Genomic DNA, 23491 nt, shown 5'->3' with positions numbered 1-23491 from the left:
AAATTTGCACAAGAGGAGCAGATAATATCACACTATAATAATTCCCTTGGAGATACAGCAACAGACCCATATAGGAAAAACTAGACTCTTATCTTGACCAGTCAAACCTTTGTGAATACTGATCACTTTAGTAATAATCCTGTATTTTGAAAACTGCTAAACCTTATTATCATACCGTACAACATCTCTGTTCCCCATCTATAGTTCTCTATCTTCTATCTCTTATTATTTCCATCAAATGTGTCCCAGTAGTTAACTTTCTATATGATTATAACACTGCTTAACCACCTGCACTACTAAGATCTTTATGTTTTGGATTCAGAGGTGTTTTAATATATGTATGACTTAATTGATCTTTTTTTCTAAAATCAATAAAGCATTTTTAAACAAAATTAAAAATACAAAAACATATGGGCAAGTGAAACAGAAAGAGTATTACTAACCAAACACAACCTTTTTACCAGGGTTGCAGCAGCAGGTCCTCAGGCACGGATCAAACTGTTCCCTCCAATGCTTCACCAGCTGGTGTTCCTACTCATATTTCCCGTTATCTTGAACTGTCCTCTATCATTCTTTCTGCCTCGCTCTGTCATCCATAGGCTTCCTTCAGCACAAGCATCACAACTTTCACCTTCAGCAACCCCTTTCATGGATTCTGTGCAGTGCTGTTTGCTGTTACTTTCTCAGCTCTGTCGTTTGGTGGTCAATATATTTATATACTTTGGTAATGTTCCAGGTAGTGTTGGGTCACCAGGGCTTCAGACTTGCCGTTTGGATCATCAAGAGACAGGTTAATGTCCAGTAGTGACTGTCAGATGTGTATGTGAGGGAGCAACTGAACTACTGTTGCACTTTCAGACATCAGTAAAAATCTCTGTCACAACACTATCTCTGGCGTACCATCACTCTGAAGCAATCATTGAGCAATACACTCAACATCCTTGGGGTTAATACAGATGTGCAGTTGCTTCTTTGTTTTGATTCTGTCTGCCCCAAGATCATTCATCAGGCTGGTCAAAAGTTCAAACACAGCCACAAACTTACAATCAGTGGCAGCTCCAGGGGGTGCATGTGAGAGTAAAGGTTTTTGTCCTGCAAAGCAAACCAGCATAGATAGTCAGAAAGTTTGGTCAACTCAGGAGACACCCCCAAGAAGATGAATACCATGCCTGTTTTGGTTTTATATTATTGAACAGGAAATTAACTCTGAAGGAGAGTTTGGCCACTTTTTTGGCCTCTTTATGTCACTTCCCTCATTCTCTTTCTAGAAATATGTGTAAGGTATTTTGGGCGTCCTGTGTTTCCTGGGACTTTTGTCAGAAGAGTAACTAATCAAGCAAGGTCGGTGAGTTTGTGTGTAATTTAATAAAACATCTAGTTGTCCGTGGGACAGCTTGCTTCATAAATCTACTTGCCCTGTAAAAACAAATCCACTTGTCCCTATGGACACATAGTGCAGTGACAAATTATGGCTGCAATTTCATTATAGAAGAGCTCTCATAATAGCCTCTCTGATTATGCAAGTGCTCAACCTATAGTAAGGCTCATACTAAAGTAAGGTTTGAATACTAGCAATTCCCTTATGTTGCCACCTTTCAGCAGATCTACATACTGGGGGTTGAGGTAGTGGAAAGCAACTGTTTCAGGGCTGGAATATCCTTTTGAGTCTGTGGAAACCTAACTTGCATGTTTTTGGGGTTTTCACCAGTTCTTCCCTAAACCTTTCCCATACTGAGAAAGGTTGGTAATTTACTGCTGACAAGGGCAGAAATAAAGCTTCTTCTAGGATTGGGGAAAAAAGTGGTTCAAGGGAAAGTGAACTTGTAAACGCCAGATTTTCATGTGAGCTAATCTATTTATCTGTATTTGCTTGAGCTAAAACGGAGTTAATAAATATTTCCTATGAGTACAGTTTCCTTGCAAACTCCTGTAAGTTCTTGCGAATTCATGATAGGAGTAAATCTGCACTATTGCAAGGACATATACTATAGGTGCACTTTTGTGATTTTCTTTAAGAAATGAGCCCCTAGTTAGTTCTGGCGTTAACTATGACCTTTGATTTTTTTATAAAAATTCTATCTTTTTATTTATCGGCGGGTTCCACTGTGAGTGAAAGCATACTGTTCTTTCAGAAGAAGCATATCAGCACACAAAGTAATTTTGTTCAGTACCACGGCCAACCATGGAAATGTGTGTTTTTTTTAGACCAAACAATATTTTTGCTTTTGCCAATGTTTGTTATGATGGTTAGGGCACGCAGCTCTCTCAACAATAAAGTTTTTCAAAACAAGACACGCATCGACAAAACAAAAGGCTGACCACCAATGTCGACCTATTGGCTTTGCCAATGATTGTTTGCTTCCATGCTTTTCGTAATCTTCTTGAAACTGGTTACACCGATTTCCCATTATGAAAATGTATTGCAAATACTAGTACACATCAACACCTTTTATTAAATGATGATTCAAAGAAATAGTACCAAAAATTTCACAGTAGTTTAGAAAAACGTTTTTCCCCAGCTCCATTTTTTAAGAACATTTTACTTTGAAAGCAACAAACACTCAGTCATGATATCAAGCTTCTCTAAATATTTACATCTAAAAAGAGTACATTCTGGGAGCGTTATACATAGCTTCATTATGTTAAACTTTGCAAATGTGTGTGTACACATTGTTATACTGGAACCACTGTCAGTAGTGCAATCCAAGCTTACATTATTTCCTTAGAGCACACACCCTAATAATAAAGGCTTTGCATTAATGAACCATTAATACCGTTTTGAACAGTAGTAACATATGGACATGCAGTTAATGCGTTTCCCTGATCCATAATGTACTGTAAACTGGTTTGTGTTGCAAGGGGTTTGGCCTACTTGTCTCAAGGACAAAATAAACATGAAAACTTGTTGTCCTTGACCTCAAACAATATGTCCTTGGCATCGGGCTATAGGAATCCCACACCCCTGCAAGCTATAAAATATTAGCTTCTCTTTTTCAAGCGTTTTGCAGAGCCATCTGGGCCAATGCGACATACAACTTTGTGGTCCATTTTCTCCAAGCCCCACAAATAAGTAGTAGTATGGATCAATAACAGATATTTGCATATGATATATCGCTACGGTCTATGACTAACATTTAGGAGGGTCTCTCAAACACTAAAAGAAAACCAAAGAAATCTCAGAGGCTTTGGATTCCTGGGTTTGAAGCAGGACATAAAGGAACTGATATCGCTATTGCTCTTATATGTTGGTCTTACTGTGTCACATTCTGAGTATCCATAACCAAACAACATCAGCACCCACTGGAGCTGGTGATCTCATTAAACAAAAAGAAGTCGTTCTAGATAAATTTGCATTGAATTTAATTTATAACTTATAGCCTCCTGCTACCACACAAGGCCACAGACAACGTATATATTTGTCTAACATATCTAAATTCCACATTTGGGTTGAAATAAACAGTTTTTTCATGTTCCACTGCTTGCTGTTGCTATGTTGCCCTGCCTTTTAGCTTACAATCGCTTATTGCACACACTTACAGGGGAGAGACACTTGACCTACTAAAGAGATTTTTGAATGTTAATTTCAATTTCCAACTCCCCTGAATGTACCTTTATCTTACGCACCCTAAATCCAACAAAATAACCCGTGGATCTATCAGTACTGGCCACAGTTGTGCAAAATGGAAGGGTGCCATTGTTAATGTCATAGCACAGAAGAATACAAACCACCTGCTACATCACAAATAACACCTGCCACCAACTCTGCCATGTTAAGCAAAGACACAGTATGCTGTTTCTCATGCATGTTTCAACTGTACAAGAAGAAAACTTGCACAGTTCATCCAAAAGTGGTTTCAAGTTTGTGAAAAGTGAGATAAGGAGATTAAAGGTGAGAAAAATGATGAAAGGACTATTCAATCCAATTGATAGTTAAGCCCGAACATCCTCATTTATAGCATAGCTATAATAAACTCTTATGTAGCTGCATGGCGCTATTAGAAAATCTACACCAGAGACTAGAGAGGTATGAAGACAGAAACTGCACAACACTTCGCTGGCTTTCCTAATTGTTTCACTAAAGAGTTTGTGTGGTCTGTCTACTAAGTCATCTAACATTCAAACATCACTAAGACCTACAGCCAATTCAAAGAGTCTCTTCACCATGCCTTACTGCTCATCCCTATTGCAAAATCTGCATACACCACCTGTCCCTCTTCAAAAAGCCAACTTATTCCTAAATCTCTGATATACCAACAGAAGAAGAGTGTTTCTGCTTCTCAACCATGTCACATTCGAAATAAGTCCCCAAGCGCTGTACTTTCATCTTAGGATTTCCCAACACTTTTCCTCTAACAAGCTCTACAGTTTTTCAAATGCCAGGAGCAGCACGTATTCACTATAATTATCCATCAAGTTAGGCTCTTAACATGAGCTTCCATGACCCAACCACACTCTCTCAAACCCTCAAATATCAAATTTAGTTAATAAAAAATAACCATAACCTACCAGTTCTAGATTCAACTGAAATTAACCAATACCAGAAATCGCCTCCTTTCAAAATACATCACAGCCAAAAAATAGTTGGAAACTGGAAAAAAATAGACTAACACTGCAAACGTTTAGCAAACTATCTCACAATTTCTAAGGACAAATTAAAATACCTAAAGCATCATTTAATGAAATGTGTTTGATGCATGCCAATATTAAAAAAATGTAATGTAGAATCTGTGTGAAATCTTCAACAGAAGAACAAGTTACTTACCTTCAGTAACGCTTTTTCTGGTGGATACAGTAGCTACCTGTGGATTCCTCACCTTACGAATTTTCCTAATGCACCATCCTTCCATGTAAATTTTCTTCCTAGCTCTCCACGTCAACGAAGACGTCACAAATGCACGGCTCCGCATGCGACTCCGTCTGACGTCATAGTGGCAACAAGAAGTCGTCGCCGGCGTGCTGACATCAGTTTCATCATTTTTTACGTGCCTTCGAGGCAAACAAGTGAATACCGACCTCACAAGAACAATATATACCAATCCAAATACAAATATAAACCACAATACCTGTTTATATAAAAACACCAAAAACGTATATACATTTATAATAAAAGAAGTCTTGGTATGACCAGACAGGCACTGGGGAGGCGGGTGGGACTGTGAGGAATCAACAGGTAGCTACTGTATCCTCCAGAAAAAGCGTTACCGAAGGTAAGTAACTTGTTCTTCTGATGGATACAACTACCCTTGGATTCCTCACCTTATGAATAGAATCCCAAAGGAGTCCCGCACTCAGAGGTGGGTGCCTGACCGGTCAAACCAAGAAATCCTGCAAAACAGAACGCGCAAAATGGCAGTCCCTCCTAACTTTCCGAGTCTAAGCAATAATGCTTCACAAAAGTGTGGAGGGAAGCCCAAATTGCGGCCTTACAAATTTCAGCAACTGGGACATTTCTAGCCAAGGCCAAAGTAGCAGACTTAGCCCTGGTGGAATGGACCCTAAAACCTTCAGAAGGAGCCTTCTTTGCCAGTGAATAACAAATCTTTATGCAAAGAATGACCCACCTGGAAGGGGTTCTCTTGTGGACGGCCATGCCCCTCATCTTGCCCACAAATCCAACAAAGAGTTGATCATCAATCAAAAGTCTCTTGTCCTCTCAATGTAGAAACTCAGAGCCCTTTTTGGATCCAAGCGATGAAGTCTTTCCTCCTCCTTTGATGGATGAGGAGGAGGGTAAAAGGATGAGAGTGTTATAGACTGATCCATATGAAAGGGAGTGACTACTTTAGGAAGGAAAGACGCCCTGGTTCTCAGCACCACCTTGTCAGCATAAAAGGTTGTAAAAGGAGGTTTCACACTAAGAGCCTGAAGCTCACTCACACGCCTAGCCGACGTGATAGCCGTTAAGAAATCTGTTTTTAAAACTAAAAGCCTCAATAGGCAAGAATGCATAAGCTCAAACGGTGCACCCATTAAGCAAGTCAGAACCAAATTCAAATCCCACTGAGGCATGACAAACAGAGTGGTAGGAAACGTGTTAGTCAAACCTTTCAGGAATCTAATAACTATAGGGGACCTAAGTAAGGAAGGCTAATCAGGAAGGAACAGAAAGGCCGACAGCACTGATAAATAACCGTTCACAGTCGCAACTCCACATCCTTTCTGTGCCAAGGAAAGGCCAAAAAGCAAAACATCAGACAAATGGGATCAATTTGCCTCTCAACACACCAAGCAACAAATTTTGCCCATCTGTTAGCATAGACAGTCTTGGTGGAGTGTCGCCTGGCAGATAAGATAAACATCCACCATTTCTGGAGGGAGAGAAAAGGAACTCAGATTGCCCTGTTCAATCTCCAGGCATGCCGGAGCAGGCTCTGGAGGTGGGGGTGTAGAACCTGCCCCTGCGACTGGAGGTCTGCCCTGTGAGGGAGACGGAGCGGAGGGCACATTGAGAGTTGGAGAAGGTCTGTGTCCCACACCCTCCCTGGCCAACCTGGAGCTCATAAAGTGACTTGAGCCCGATCTTGGCGAATCTTCCTCAGAACCCGAGGAATCATGGGTATGGGGGAAAACGTGTAAAGAAACTGGTCGCACCAAGACATCTGAAACGAGTCCCCCAACGCTCCCTGCATCGGATACTGGAGGCCACAGAACAACAGGCAGTGTGCGTTCTTCTGAGTGGCAAACAGATCTATCTGTGGCAATCCCTACATCCGAAAGATGGGAAAAACCAGGTCTGGATGGAGACGCCACTCGTGATCGGCCGAGAAATGCCGACTGAGACTGTCCGCACGTACGTTGAGAACTCCGGCCAGATGGTTTGCACTATGAAAATCCAATGGTCCTGCGCCCAGGACCAGAGCTGGAGAGGCTCTCTGCAGAGAAGGTACGACCCTACACCTCCCTGGTTGTTGACGTACCACATCGCAGTAGTGTTGCCCATCAGGACTTGAACTGACTTGACCGCAAAGGGACGGGAGTAAGACCTTGAGAGCCAGACGTAATGCCCACAATTCTAACAGATTGATGTGGAACATCTGTTCCGCTGGAGACCTATGGCCCCTGATCTCCAAGTCCCCCAGATGAGCTCCCTACCCTAGAGTGGAAGCACCCGTTATGACCGTGGCCACCGGAGGTAAGAGGCAAAATGGCCTTCCATGGGGAAAGGTTGCCGTCCACAGCCCACCATCGTAGATCCGCTGCAGCTTCTCTGGAGATCGTTATCGACTCCTCCAGATCCCCTTTGTGTTGAAACCACTGGCGAGCCCTCATGTGCCAACGTGCATGAGTGACCAACAGAATGCAAGAAGCTAACAGACCGAGCAGACGTAGGACCCTGAGGACCGGAGCAGCCGCTCCCTTTTGAAACATTGGAATCAACACCCGAATGTCCTGAATCCTCTGAGGAAGGAGGGTAGGCCCGATTCAATTTTGTATCTAGTACTGCCCCTACGAAGAGGAGGTGCTGAGAGGGCTCCAGGTGAGACTTGGGCACGTTTACCGTAAAGCCCAGGATGAACAACAACCGTGTTATCATTTGCAAGTGATGCAGCACAAGCTCTGGGGACCTGGCTTTGATCAGCCAATACAGATACTCTTTTCCTTCTGAGATCTGCTGCAACCACCGCCATCACCTCCGTGAAGACTTGAGGTGCGGAAGTAAGACCAAAAGGAAGGACCGCAAACTGGTAGTGTTGCGACCCTACCACAAACCGGAGATGCTTCCTGTGCGACTTCAGAATGGGGATATGAAAATAAGCATCCTGCAAGTCGACAGACACCATCCAGTCTTTCTTGTTCAAAGCCAGAAGCACCTGTGCTAGGGTCAGCATTTTGAATTTCTCCTGTTTGAGGAACCAATTCAAAATCCTCACGTCCAGGATAGGCTTAAATCGACCATCCTTCTTGGGAATCAGGAAATACCTCGAATAGCATCCCTGACCATTTTCCTGCTCTGGAACCAACTCTACTGCACCCTTTAACAAAATGACTTGCACCTCCTGCTGAAGAAACTGGAGATGATCCATGCAAAACGAATGACTGGAAGGCATGGGAGGGCGAAACTCCCGAAAAGGAAGGGCATAACCTTTCCCCACAATTTTCAGCACCCAAGAGTCCGATGTGATTAACTCCCACTCGTGGAGAAAATGAAATAGCCCTCCCCCTACTGGAGAAGTAGGATGAGAGATGGAGAAAAAACTAGGGCTGCTTTCCTTGAAGGGTTCCCACAGAGGAAGAAGATGAGACAGGAGGTTGCTGAGTTGCTCCTCATGTTCTAACCCTCCCCTGCCCTCTATAAGACTTATAGAGAGGGTTGGCAGGCTGCTGCATGCTGGACTGTGGCCTCCCACAAAAAATGGACCCACGGCCAAAACCCCTAAACCGCCGCAAAGATCTAACAGGTGTGGACGCTGAAGCCTGGCGTCCCAAGGACTTTGCAGTAGCCCTGCTGTCTTTAAAACGCTCCAAAGCTGAGTCGGCCTTGGACCCAAAACACTTCTCGCAATCAAATGGAAGGTCCAACAAATTTGTCTGAACATCCGTGGAAAAGCCAGAAGACCTAAGCCACGCATGCCTCCTGGTCACCACTGAAGTATTCATTGCCCTGACAACCGAATCTGCCATATCCAAACCAGACTGGATAATCTGCTTGGCCGCCGCCTGAGTGTCCAACAGGAGTTCATCAAACTGCCCCTGCGCATCCTGAGACAAGCTTGGCACCACAGCTCTTGCCGTGTCCATCAGGGCATTAATATACCTCCTCAGCACACAGGTAGCATTGATAGACTTCAAGGCCATACTGCACGAGGAGAAACCTTTCTTTGCTGCTTGCTCCATTTGCTTAGACTCTCTATCTGATGGAGTAGCAGGGAACGAACCAGGTGCAGCCCGGGCAGATCAAGAGGCTTGCACTACCAAGCTCTCAGGTGTTGGATGCTGAGACAAAAACTGTGGATCCCCTGGAGCAACTCTGTACCTCCTAGCCACAGTCCTGGAAACCGCTGGAGTTGTGACGGGTTTCCTCCAAATGTCTAGAATGGGCTCAGTAAGGACATCATTAAAAGGGAGTAGTGGCTCCGAAGACTTAGAGGAAGGATGCAACACCTTAGTCAGGATGTTCGTCTTTACCTCCGATGCTGGTAAAGGAAGGTCCAAGAACTCAGCAGCCTTTCTTATCATGCTGTGGTAAGATGCTGCGTCCTCTGTGAGCTCGCCAGGGGTTGAAAGATCCCACTCAAGGGATGTATCTAGGCCACTTACAGAGTCCAGGCCCTGAAATTCACCCATAGGCTCAGTAATCTCTCCTTCCTCCAACAGCTGTTGCCGATACTCCTGCTCCTCCAAGAGCCTCAAGGCCCTCCTTCTTGACCTCAGTCTGGCCTCCAACCGCAGCGTCGACAGAGAATTAGCCAACGTCGACCATGCCGGTTTCAAAGCAATGGACGCCTCGGCAGAGGAGAGGGTGGAGAGACACTGCTTCCCAATCGGGACCCAGCCAGCGCCAGCATTGACTCCATCGGCGCCGTCGGCAACATAATCTGGGGGGACATCATCGGCGATGAACCAGCACCTTCAGCTGGACAGAAGGGTACAAACGGGGCCTGTTTGTACAGCACCAGCGAACCCAGCGTGAAAGCTAATGGACTTGTGGGACCAGCCGGTGCACCAGCAGGGGTCATAGCTCTGTTGAAAATGCTGAACACAGCATTAAGGAACACTGCTGGATCCACTCCGTGCTCGTCCTGAGGCACTTGAATCAAATCCGAAGCTTGTACCACGACTCCTGACCATGAGTTGACACAGGAGAAAAGTGAACCGGAGGACTCGAAGACCTCTATCAACAACGGCGCCGGAGTAGCCTGTGGAGTCTGAGGCGGAGGAGTGACTGTTGGATTGACCTCCCACGCCGTACGGCACCGTCTCAGAGGAGACCAAGACCAAGAGCGATCCCTGGAAGAACAGCATCAAGAATCGTGCTGGCACCGTTTCTTATGCGACCGCGAGGACTTATGTGAAGAAGAGTCCCTCGCCTTAGATCTTCAATGACCTTTATGCTCCTTCTTAGCTTTTGGCAAGAAGAGCTTAGTCTCTCTCTCCTTCAAGGCTTTCGGTTCATACGCTGGCAGGACACGCACCCCTCCACGTCGTAGTCCGAGCTTAGGCACCACACGCAGTCCTCATGAGGATCTGTAGCCGACATGCGACCTCCGCACTCATGACAAGGTTTATAGCTCGTTTTTTTTCTGTGGAGACATTGTAACTCGACAACAACTCCTTCTAAACAGTAACTGTTCGAGAGCCAGGAAAAAAAACTTTAGAGTGGAAGGCGCAGGAAAAAGGGGACTGACGTCAGCATGCCGGCGATGGCTTCTTATTGCCTCAATGACGTCAGACGGATGAGCCGTGTGCGGAGCCGTGCAATTGTGACGTACTCATCGACTTGGAGAGCTAGGAAGAAAATTTCCGTTGAATGCTGGTGCATTGAGAGAATTCATAAGGTGAGGAATTCACAGGTAGTTGTATCCATCAGAAACATGTATTAAAAAGAAAGAACAAATTAAAGGCCTGTTCTTAAAGTTGCAAAAGTACACCCACCAATCCATGACCTTGCATGGTGCTGTAGTGCAGATTTAAAATCAGTAATTCATAAAAGAAAACCTACAACTTATGCTAGTCTGCAGTTACAGCTTTCCAAGCGTACTGCAAGTAATCTTTTTTCATATACACTTAGTTAATTTCTGCTAATGCAGAAAGCCACTGAACAACTACAAATGCACTTGTTCACTATTTTTCTCTACAATAAAAAATATATATTTTATTTCCAGGAGAGAAATCCCTCTCCACTACACAGCCAACATCCTGCAGGGGTATTTCCTTCACCCTGCCCACCCCCTTGTCAGTAGTAAAATGTTCAACTTTTTCAGGATGGGAAGGGGGTGAAGCAAAATCTGTGACTAAGAAGTTTATAGGGTAGTGGGTGTGCACGTACTCACAAGGCATTGCAGCCCTGAAGCAACCATTTCCCACTAACCCCATTTCATGTGAGGGGTAATACTAACAAATCTTTGCAAGTGCTTCTATCAGTGCAACACCAACCTTTGCACATGTAAGCCAAACTTAGACAACTAAGTAGCTTTGAGAAATAGGCCCATAAACGTTTGACATTTGACCTTGCAGAGTACATTTGGTTGTAAAAATAAAATGTACAGTCACTGGAGTAGCGCTTGTTCTATGCTCACAATTAAACGAAATGAAACACAGAAGTGATTCCAAGAGTTACAGAATGGAGACAAAAGGAAAAGGTCAGTCTGCAGCAGGTCTCTTGGATCCTCAGTTGATAGCCTAGTTATTAAACCACATGAATGTGGTTTCATTAACAGTAAGATTTTGTAATAGAGTGAATGCTTTACATGCAACAGCAATTCAAAAAACACTTCCTCAGACATTTAAGTTTAAAAAAAGGCGAGCAATGGTGCGTCAGGGATGTGGAATTCCTAAAGCCTGACACCCAGGACATATTGTCTGTGGTCAAGGGCAACGAGTTTTCATGTTTATTTTGTCCTTGGGACAAGTAGGCCCAATCACCTGAAGCACAAACCCTTTGGCTGCCAGTTTATAGAGAAAGGAACTGTCTGCAGTTGAGATAATATGTGTCCAAATGTTAATGCTGTTCTAACTTGTATTTATGGTTCATTAATGAAAAGCCTTTATTATTAGGGTAAGCGCTATAAATAAACGTTTTAAAGTCAAACTGCCTTACTGACAGTGGTTCCGGCAAAAAGTGTACGCATGTTTGAAAAGTTTAACAATATGAGGTTAAGGATAATGTTCCCAGGGTGCTCTCTGATTAGATGCAAATGTTTGCAGAAGCTTGTAAGCAAAAGTGATGATTCTTTGCTTTCAAAATAAAATGTTCAGAAAAATTAAAGTAGGGGAAAAATGTTTTGCTACTATGAACTTTTAGCTACTATTTCTTCCCAAGCATCATTTAGTAATACGTGTTGATGCATACTGGTATTTCCCAAAAATATTCCGTATGGAAAATCAGTGTAACCATTTTTCAACAAGGTTATGGGAAGCATGAAAATAAACAAGCACTGGCAAAGCAAAATGATCCGACATGTGTAGTGAGTCTTTTGGTTTCGTCAATGTGTGTCATGTTGCGACATGGCTTTTTTTTGTTTTTGTTTTTAACACTTTAGTGTGTGGGAGCTGCCAGGCCCTCACCATTGCAACAAACACTGGCAAAAAGCAAAAAAAGTTTATGGTCTTGAAAAGCACACATTGCCATCAGTAGCGTAACAAGGGTTCTGCAGCCCCTGTGGTGCAAGGGGACCCCTCCAGCCCCCCCCCCCTCAGCACAGCCTCTGTCCTGAGTGAGTCTGGAGAGAGAAGGGGCTTCATGTTCTTTGCAGCCCCCCTTCCTCCTCCAGTTCGTAATGCTACTGATTGCCACAGTAGTTCCTGGCACTGAACACAACTACTTTGTGTACCAATATACTCCTTGAGGAAGAGCACAATGAGATCACTCACAGTAAAGACTGCTGATAGACAGAGAGAGAAATAGAAGTTTAATAAAAACAAAATGTCTTTGTTAAATCCAGACCTAATTAGGGACCCAATTCTTAAAGAAAGTCACAAAAGTGCACCCATTGGGTAGGTCTTTGAATTAGTGTTTTTTATGAATTCACAAGAACTTACAGAAGAAGACCAGGAAATCGTAATCCTAGAAAATATTTGCGAACTGTATTTTAGCACGAGCAACTATGCATGTGTAGATTTCTTCATGTGAAAATCTACTGAGAGTTTACTTTCCCTCCAACCACAATTTCCCAACCCTGGAAGAACGTTTACTTCTGCCATTGTCAGGAGCAAATTTCCAACCTTTCTCATTATGGCAAAAGGTATTACAGAAGAGCTGGTGAAAAACCTTAAAGCATGCAAGTTAGTAGGTTTGCAGACTCAAAGGCATTCCATCCCTGGAATTATTGCTTACTGCTTCCTTCAGCACAGTACGTAGATCTGTGTAAAGGTGGCAAAATAAGGAAATTGCTACAGTAGGGAATGAAATTGCAAGTATTCAAGCCCTACAATGGCAGCAGCCCTGGCATAACTAGGGAGGCTATTATGAGAGCTCTTACATAATGAGATTGCTGACAATCTGTTGCCGCAGTACCGTGCACCAAAGTGACAAGAAGATTTTTTTTACAGTACAAGTAGATTTAAGAAGCAACCTGTCCCATGGACAAGCCGTTATTGTATTAAATTCCACACCCCTGTATGCTTAGAATAACATCAGCTGAATTGTGCTACAAACAGAACTCTGTGATGGGCATATGCCGAATCCTACTGACCCCAACAGAAAAGACAGCATTTGCATTAGTCAAAAGTATATAAGGCTCTCTTCTACTGATTTATTTCATATATAATTATTTAGAAAGAAGGAGATCATTCCATTTTTATGGGTTCCATGTTTTCATAATTAAAGTGCACATTTCTTATTTAAACCCAACGCACATATCGCTTCTTGAACCAGTGAACCTTTTTTCTTACATAATAACAGGGCTCATACGCCAGGTATCCAAACAGTATTTACTGAAAATAATTTATCCTTCGCATTAGTTCATTCATTGCTTAAAACGTACAATACACATGAAAAAAAAGTCAGCAAGTCATTGCAATTAAGTTCACAAGTACACCAATATTCCAGTGTAGACTAATTGCTCAAATGAGGTTAAATTATTTCATGAGTTTGTACATTTCTACTCTTATCGGAATCACCAATACAGTTTATCAAATTCCTTATTTTTGGACTGCAGGCCCTTAAAAGTGTTGACACACCTCAGCCTCTACAAACCTCAAAGTCCCACTCATGGTAAATGCTTAAAGATCTTCTATGATTGAGCCTCCCACCTCATAAGAACCTATAACCTAATCACTTCTTTCTCAGGGAGTTCATAAATTTACTATCGACAATCTCTTTTTGGGTTAACTTCCTAGGCACTACAAGGACTTCTATGGCGCTAACGAAATCCTGAGATTCTGAAAGGCATCAAATCCACTTTGTCAACATGGTGTTAATTTAAAAAGACTGTCATGATAATTCCTTGCTCTAGGCCTTGATAACGTCCACAGCATGGTCTTTGCACACATATGGAGAGAGAGAGAGAGAGAGGGATGGAGAGAGCGAGATAGAAAGAGAGAGAAAAAGGCCAATGGGGGAGCACAATGAACTGAAAGTGCTCATGACCTACTGTGAACTACAGCTAACCTCTGTGGGCAGGCAGGTCAGAGATGTGAAAATAGAAGTCTAACACTACCATCCAGTCTCCAGTGTCCTGGGCAGACAGGAATGGAGCAAGCATGAGGATTTTCTTGAGGAAGAAATTGAGGGGCGCCAGCTGAAGACAGGACAAAGGCCTCTGTCCTTTTTGGGCACAAGAAAGTAGCAAGAATAGCAACCATGGCCCACTTCTGGTGTCAGTACCCTCTCTATGGCACCCTTGGCCAAGAGGGCCATCACTTCTTGGCGTAAAAGGGAGAGATGGTTCTTCGTCATCCTGTTGTTCGATGGAGGCACGTGGGGAAGGGTGATCATGAAGGGGAGGGAATAGTGCTCATGATGGTATGAGGGCAGACAAGGAAGGCTTGAGGGCTCCAGCTGCCAGGTGGGGAGGGAGGTGGACTGGCCCGACCGCTGGTTGCCCAACTCACAGGGTCAGTAGGCACCGCATCCACCATAATGCGAAGGTTGGGAAGCATGCGCGCCGTGATGGCTGATGAGAGTGAGGATGTGGTTGGGAACCCAACTTGTGGCCGTGAAAAAAGCAAAAGGAGCTTGGGGAGGGGTGAGGGGTCATGGAAAGGGCCAAGAACCTGGCTGTAGCCTTGCTGTCCTTAAAGTGCTCCTGCGCTGCATCCATCTTGTCTCTGACGAGACAGGAGCCATCAAAGTGCATGCCCATGAGTGATACTGGGACATCCCTAGAAAAGGTAGTGGTTCTCAACCAAGCGTGGTACCATAAGGACACCATCGATGAAACTGCTCTGCCTATTGAGTCGGTGGTGTCCACACCACAACGGATGGTGAACTTCGCAGCATCTCTCCTGTCGGCAACAGCCTGGGAGAGCACAGTCCAGGCCTTCTCCAGGACCAGCACCTGCACTACCATATCCCACAGCAGTCTAAAAGGCAGGCAATATTCACAGACCACAGTGCCAGGCTGGTGGAAGAAAACATTTTCTTACCCAATGTTTCCAGCCTGTTGGATTACCGATCCACTGGTGCGTTTGGGAATACGCCAGGATTTACATGAGAAGTGGAAGCTTGGACCATCAAGCTCTCCAGAGTGGGGTGTTGTGTGAGCTACTTGGGACCCCAGGTGTGGGGCAGTGGTGAAGCATAACAGTCCTATTCACAGGAGCCAGTGTTGGGCTTGGAAAAAGTCCCAAGCTGGACATCCAATAAGTACCTCATTAAAGGGGAGTAGCAGTTCTGATGGGGACATTCCAGGCTGCAGCACTTATATCAAGACATTTATCTTGACCACCACTGAGGGCTAACTGAGGTCCACGACCTTAGCCGCCTTCCTCCCCACCATAGCGAATGGCGCTCCCTCCTCCATAGCCACGGCAGGGAGAGAAAGCATACCAGTACCTCAAAGAAGTATCCAGTCCACTGACCTCACTCAGGTCCTCACACCAGTCCAAAGTGTTGTAAGGCTGGTATCCCGAAGGTCCAGCAACCCCTCCCATTCTTCCACAAATTCCAGCCCATTGGAATAGGGCTCCCGCTCCGACCTGGAAGTCATGGCTCCAGATGGCGCTGGATATGGTTGGGAGCTTTTGCATCGGGAATGGCGCCAGGGAAGGTCGAGGTGGTACGACTGCCATTGGTCTGGACCCAGGAATGGAATCTTGGGGCCCTACTGGTGCCGGGGCAGAATCAGAAGGGGCACCTACCCAACCACTCTGGCCCAAAGGCACACTGGAGGGGTCAGGCTGCCCAAAATGAGGCGCATAGCCTCACAGAATTCTTTAAATTTAGTGAGGGTCGCTCTAGCTCCCATAAAATCAGGATGGTGCAGAGACGGCCCAGGCGCAGTCTCTACCACGGAGCCAGACCCCAAATGCAGAAGCTCCCTTCCCTAATCAGCCGATGGACATGGAGAAGTCGAAGACAACTTCGACAACTTCTTCTTATGGCGGGACTTACCCAAGTGACCCAACGACTTGGAGTGTGACAAGGATCTCCAAGTCCACGACTACTCCAGGGACCTTCTTCTCTACCGGGACCTTCACTGTTGCAGAATCGCATGCCGAGCCACCAGGAGTTTGAGGGATCGCCCCCTAGAAGCCTTCAAATTCATGGCTTGGCAGCTGGAGCATGACCTTGGGTCGTGGTTGCGCTTGAGGCACCAAAGGTATACAAGTTGCAGATCCGTCACCGACATCGGTCAATGACAGGTGACGCAGGGCTTGAAGCCGGCCTTCTTAGATGATATTCCTGCCACTGCGGGAGGAAAACCCTCAAATTAAGTCGACAAAACGTCAACAAAACATAGTGAAAATCTGAGGGGGTAGCTCTTCTCCAGATCTGCGCTGGACAGCACCGAAAGAAAAGAACTGACGTGAGCATGCTTGGGTGGAGCCAATCTAGGCACCACAAGGGTCAATTTTGGTGCCAACAATGCCAAGCGTAGGAGTACTGCTCATGAAAAGTTTCCAGATCCAGTTGGACACCTGGGAATAATTCTATGGTAAGAAATCTGTGGCTAAAAGTCTATATCAGATACATGGCTCAGTTGTTATAGATAGTTTCTTGTTTTTGATCTTCCAAAAAAGCCTAGTGCCTGTGGGTTTATAACAAGGTGTTTGCCATATGCCTGCTGAGCCTATTCACTCTTATTTACTGTGAGTGTTCAAACACAAACTAACTTGTTATTTACGAATAACACTGAAAGCACAAAACTACAAGGTAGTTAGGTTGGCTAATACTCTGAGATGATCACGTCATGAGTGGTGCCTTTCCTGTAAAGACAAACTAATTTTAATTAGAGTAGCAGACAAGAAGCATTCATTGTATCATCCCATACTAAACTAAATATTGAACAAAGTGGCCTATTAAATGGGTTCTGCTTCCCTTGCTCAACAGTTACCATCAACTGCTAAGCGACAATTAAGTTTAGGCAAATTAGTCAGCGAGGGTAGAACAGTAACACTCATACAGGGCACAAATAAACAATACACATTTATAACTGAACAACTCAATTTGACTTAGCAATAGAGTACAAGTATGTCTGTATAGGTAGATTTAACTGGAGCACCCTGCGTATTTAATTTTGTAAGCGGATGGACTGCTTCAGATCTCTCATATTAGGAGCAGCTGGTATGTTTATTGATGGTAGGCTTAAGTATAGGATAGAGAACCCAGCTTGTGCATCATCATTCACATGTGAAACACTCGTACTCCAGCACCATACCAATGTGTAGTTGTCTTTCCCTAGTAAAGGGGATGACAGACCTAGTGGCAGCATGCATTAATTTAGCCATATTGATAAAGTGATCAAAATATCTTAAAAACTTTGTGTTGCAAGTTGTCCAAGTAAGACAACATTTTTTAAATCCAAAGAACTAAATGGAGTTTCAGGTATTTAATTCTTTGTTTGCTTTTTGTGCTTGTTTGTCTTACAGCACTGGGATAGGCCTTCCAATTTGCATGGTCGAACGCATTACCTAAAAGGTAGATAACTGGTTTTGCCAGAAAAGCCTATGCAACACATTTTGCCATCTTCAAGATTGGGCTGGGTATTGTTCCATTTTAATCTTACAAACAGCAATAAAACATCTGTATATCCTTGGAAACAAGTCCGCACAATAGCTTTCAGTTTTAGACATATTCTTCAGCACAAGCATGGGTCTCTGAATAACCAACCACAGTTTTGAACCAAATTACAAATAGGTATTGTTAATAGATCTTATAAGATTCTATATCAAGGATGAAGACAAAACTTGGCCAGTCCTATTTTTCGCCATCCTTCCAAAGTCTCCTCCTTCGTGGTCTTTTAAAAAAAAAAGTTTGTAACAGGAGTGTAGAATTTCCATCGCTCAATGCCCAGGACATAGTGTTTGGGTTCAAGGACAACACGTTTTCAAGTTTATTTTGTCATTGGTACAAGTAGGCCCAACCCCCTACAGCACAAACCCTTTAGCTAGGAATTAACAGTACCACATTATGAAGCTGGGAAGGGAATTGTCTGCAGTAGAGGTAATATTTTAGTCTACATGTTAATGCTGTTATAACTTGTATTTATGGTTCATTAATGCAAAGACTTTATTAGGCTGAGTGCTCTAAATAAATGTTGTAAGCTCTGACTGCACTACAGACAGTGGTTCCAGTAAAAAATGTGTACACACATTTGCAAGGTTTAACAATACAAGGCTACACATAATGCAAGAGTGATGATTCTTTGCTTTCAAAATAAATTGTTCACAAAAAATGCAACTAGGAGACAAAAGCATTTTGCTATACTACTGTGAAATTTCAGGTACCATTTCTATGATGCCTCATTCAGTAAAATGTGTTGATGCAAGCTAGTGTTTCCTAAAAATATTCATAATGAAAGCCAGCGTAACCAGTTTCAACACGATTATGGGAAGCTTGAAATTAAACAAGCATTAGTAAAGCGCTATAGGTCCGACGTTGGTAGTCAGTCTTTTGATTTTGTCAATAAGCAACTTGTTTTGGCATTGTTTTTGTAAAACTTTATTGTTGTGGGAGCTTTTGGGCCCTCACTATTGTAGCAAACATTGGCAAAAATATTTTTTGGTCTCATAACACACACACTGCCATAGAAGTTTCTGGCACTGAACAATACTTTGTGTGCTGATATGCTACTTGTCAAAGAGCAGATTGCAATCATTCACAGTGAAGCCAGCCGATAGATGGATAGAGATACAGAATTTCAATAAAAACAAAAGGTCTTGGTTAGCGCCAAACCTAAATAGGGGCTCAATTCTCAAAGAAAGTCAAGAAAGCGCACCCATGATATGTGCCTTGGCATTACTGCAGATTTACATATTTCATGAATTCACACAACCTTACAGAAATAGACCAGGAAATCATACTCCTAGAAAATATATGTGAACTGTATTTTAGCACGAGCAAAATATGCATGTGTAAAGTAGCACATGCAAAAATCTCTTAAGTGTTTACAAGTTCACTTTCAATCTAATCACCCATTTACCAACACTGGAAGAAGTTTTACTTCTGACCCTTGTCAGGAGTAAATTTCAAACACTTCTTAATAAGAAAAAAATTAGAGAAGACCAGGTGAAAAGCACACAACATGCAAGGGCATTCTGGCACTGGAACAACTGCTTACAGCTACCACCAGCCCCAGTACGTAGATGAGCAGAAAGGTGGAAAAATAAAGAAATTGCTAGTATTCAAGCCCTACTATAGTATGACCCCTAGCATAGTCAGAGAGGCCATTATCTGAGCTCTTATATAATGAGGCCATAATTTGTCACCGCATTCTATCGCCACAAAAAGACAAGTAGATTTATTTTCAGGACAAGTAGATTTATGAAGCAACATGTTCCATTAACAAGCAGGTAATGTATTAAATTCCACAACCCCGTTGTAAAGAAAGGGGTTCAGGATTACATGTAACAAATCTGAAACTCTTATCTTGTTAGGTCCTCTTCCTTTAACTCCTTCAACTACCGTCCTATAATGAGCTTTGGCTTAGTGTTATGTCCGACACCCTATTACTTTTGCTTCTTTACTTTTTTTTTTGGTCATTATAAGACATAAGATAAAAGAAGTGATCTCTCCTACTACAGTGTACAGAGTTTTGCCAATGAGCTACTTTAACAGCTAGCTATCCAGAAAAGTAGTACTACCGTAACTGGTCAGCCAACATGGAAATTTCTGTGATAGTCTGATTTCCATAGAGATGGTCAACCTGTTTTCATAAACATTTTTTTTTCTTGTATGTCTTGATTATGGCCACTGTATTATACTTGAGGCAAAATAACACTATAGGTGTGCATTTAAAATGTCATGATGTGATAGCTACTACTTGGTCTACATTGGGTTTACAACCAATGGCTATCATAGAAGAGCTTCACAGGTGTGAGCAATTTTATGACGCAAATTTTGAATGTGAGCTTGGGGATGTAACACACTCATCGGCTTAGCACTTTGATGTTATATAAGAATACGAATGTAGTGTTGATCGGGCTAATTATTTTACATTATCTTTTTAAAAAATCATCTTTGTTCAAATTATTTTTAACACCATGACTGTTAACTTCATGCAATTTCCATGTCTTATCACTTTTCATGTTGGGGTTCTCAGCTTGCAAAACGCTGTTATGGAATAAAAATATTTTTTCTGTGTTGCATGTGGATACATATATATCTCAATTCTTCTGGAACTACAAAACCACTGTTAATGTCATTTACACTTTGCCCCAGTGTGAGCACAGATATGTATTGTTTATTTCCTCCTAATATAGTACTGTTTTACAAGTCCTCCTTTCTCGTGTCAGCTCCACCACTGATGTCATGGGACTGGAGCAACTGTGCTTTGTGCTTCGCTTTCATGACAGCAACTGCGTAAAATCAAGCAACGTTCTTCCAACGTAACTACAAAGTTGGGCTATATCCTCTACAACACTTACCTGCAGTTTATGAAAAGTAACGTATAGAAAAAGGTTTACATTATCACTTTTTTCATTTAACATTTGAAAAAAATCCAGAAATCATTTGGAGGAGGAAAAACCGGAGACTGACGAATTTTAAAGGTGCAGCAGTGTGTTGTAATGAATACTTAACATTTGATTTTACAAACAAAATGATCACAAACCCAGTAATGAAGCCACCATAATTATCCACCTACTTGCTTAAATTTAATTAGCCCCAATCAGGTTAATCTGTAATTGTACACAGCGCTGAATAGACTGGTTAAGTTTAGCTGATTGTTTCCAGTTAACGCAAACTTTACACAATCACCTCTGGGTCGGACTCGACCTCTTCTGCGGCCTGGGTAGTTGAATTGCTAGGTGTGGAATCGTTGTGGTCAGACATACCTAAAAGTGAAACAGATTCAGCATGCATTACAATTGTCCTTCTGATGAATTGAGGCTTTGCTCAGCCTAAAAGGCAGAACAAAACCGCCACAAATTACATATGTTCTGTCTCTGTTCCCTGCGTGTCCCCGGAGAAATAAGATGCTGCTCACATATAAAGCACAGTTCACACTTACTAACATAAATACAATTAAACTGAAAAACAACCCATTCACGTCGGTCTCAGTGTGACGAACGTGGCCAAGGACTTAACTTCCAAAGCATGTTAGCAGTACGTTGTTACTACTCCAAGCATACACTTAAGAGGGCTTTTGTCAACACCTTCTATGTTCCCTTCCAAGCCTTCTGTTTTTACTGAGTTTGTAACCTCTCCATGCAGCCATTGGCATATCGACAAACACAGAAACACAAGGACAAATAAAGGTCTTCTACATACAGCCGATATTCTGCGGACATATTCCCCGGTTACAAAATTAACTGAGAAATGAGAGGCTCTACCCATGAGCAGCAGAACAAAGATTCAGTATACGAGATTGCTCATTGCGTGGTTCCCCAGGAGCTTGAAATATCTTGGTATCAAGGGGAATAAAGGTATGGGGAGCACAGTGGAGGACTATATAAACCGCTGATAGCTCAAGCAGATCGTTTGTCTTTTGTAGTGAAAATGACAGTAGCATAACGCTATAATCATGTCTCTGGCATGCTTCCTAGCTTATTTATAACCCATACACTAATGATTCTGATAGTAAAAGATTTATAATGGGAGAAGCCAGGCCCCGGATGAAACCTGGAACACTTCACACACTTATAATTTCAGAAGGTCTGCATCTCCCAAATGTGAACATGTATTTTGAAGCACATCATTTGTAGCAAATAGCCTTTTTTGTTTTAACCAAACACACCACTAAAGCTGGCTAGGGTCACCATTGAGAAAAGACTACTACACTGTCCTGAGTCTATGCTAATGCTGAATAAAATTAACTTTTGTACATGCCGTTTGTTAACGCAATCATGGACTGCATGTTATCAATTTGTAAACATTACCACAAACTCTTACACATGGATCCATATGAAAGGCTCTATGCGGGAAAGTACAGGACAACAAATTATCAACGAACCCCTGAAGGAACCGGTTGGGTAGTGTAATGAAAATAATTATGTTTGACCACTGACTTTGTGTTTCACCACGGTGTATATTAGTTGTTCAATGTTCACCAGTAGCACATTACATTTTGTATTCAGTTTAGCTGCCTATTGGCTTTAACGTGGCATTAGACATTACATTTTGTATTCAGTTTAGATGCCTACTGGCTTTAACGTGGCATTAGACATTGCAGTTGAGACATTGCAGATGAGCTCTGTTTTGCCACATGGTAAACCAAGCTTGTGTTTTTCGAATTTTCTCTCACCGAACACTAGCATGATAAGGAAGCGCATATTTTGTGTTTTTCGGCCTTCGGAGAGACCGCCTTGAAAACCTGGCCAACTTTCGACGGTGTTTCTACCAACTCTGACCTACAGTAGTCAGCATGTTTTGAATGTTATAAAAGGGGTCCCTGGGCAGCAGTGAGGGGAATTTTCCGAGACTTCAGTCAGGAGTGGACGTCAACAGCCTGACCTGTCCCGTGAGGGTGGAAAATCTCTTTCTCGCAGTTGAACGGGGGTCATCAACTTGCTGGCATGTGAAAGATGACGAGCAGTGATAGGCCCTACGGTGATGAACTTTGACTTTTATTCTTTGCTTTGAAGTTATGCTAGAATATAATCACATATATTTGCTGTGTACATTGCAATTGAGAATCACTTTGATATATTTTCCTTTCATTGCTGTGACTATTTTTAAACGTGTGCCTCCAACCTGCTAATCTCCTCTCTCAGGAACCTCGTGGTGAAGTCATAATAAATGTCTTCTTTAAACTAAAAAGTGCATTCCAGAGATTGTGGTCAGCTCGGTCATTAGTTAAAGCAAAACAGGTAGCCATAGGACTGTTGCACATCGACCGCCTACTATTCAAAGGTGAACTTAAGCCCTTTCTAGATCCAAGAACTGAATACAATTGAGCTGACCACCAGCACTGGCATTATAGCCAACTGAACAATTGTATTAGAAGTCAACTATTTCCCCTCCCCCAACTGACACTGGTTGACTCTTCTCTTTTACATCATTTGACCATGTTTGGCAAACTGGGTAGACCAACTTCAGATATACACAGAGATTTGATAAAATTATTCTATTCCCATCCTTAGGGATTTTCAGAGGGAAACCATCTTCCAAAAAAATCTGTTCAGACGCTCAATGGTCAGGAATCACGGATATCCATGACTTTGCAAGGTCAGAATGAAGGTCTTGCATTAAAGGTCTTGCCCATCGGAAGTTGCATAGAACAGGATTTCC

At 42.9% G+C, this 23491-nt stretch overlaps 1 protein-coding gene across 6 annotated transcripts in view; it reads right to left on the bottom strand.

Moving 5' to 3' along the window:
- ARFIP1 (ARF interacting protein 1) overlaps window positions 1-23491 on the bottom strand; it is a 359169-nt gene that overhangs the window by 274811 nt on the left and 60867 nt on the right. For 2 of the 6 annotated variants that reach the window (XM_069242703.1, XM_069242714.1), the window contains exon 2: window positions 21020-21096. The exons of 3 other annotated variants lie outside the window; for them this stretch is intronic. In XM_069242703.1, the coding sequence (XP_069098804.1) occupies window positions 21020-21096 (77 nt within the window). One more of the 6 variants, XM_069242732.1, reaches the window with a different exon arrangement.

This window comes from Pleurodeles waltl, chromosome 1_2 (assembly GCF_031143425.1).
Source record: "Pleurodeles waltl isolate 20211129_DDA chromosome 1_2, aPleWal1.hap1.20221129, whole genome shotgun sequence".
Lineage (NCBI taxonomy): Eukaryota > Metazoa > Chordata > Amphibia > Caudata > Salamandridae > Pleurodeles > Pleurodeles waltl.
This window is presented reverse-complemented; position numbering and strand designations above follow the sequence as displayed.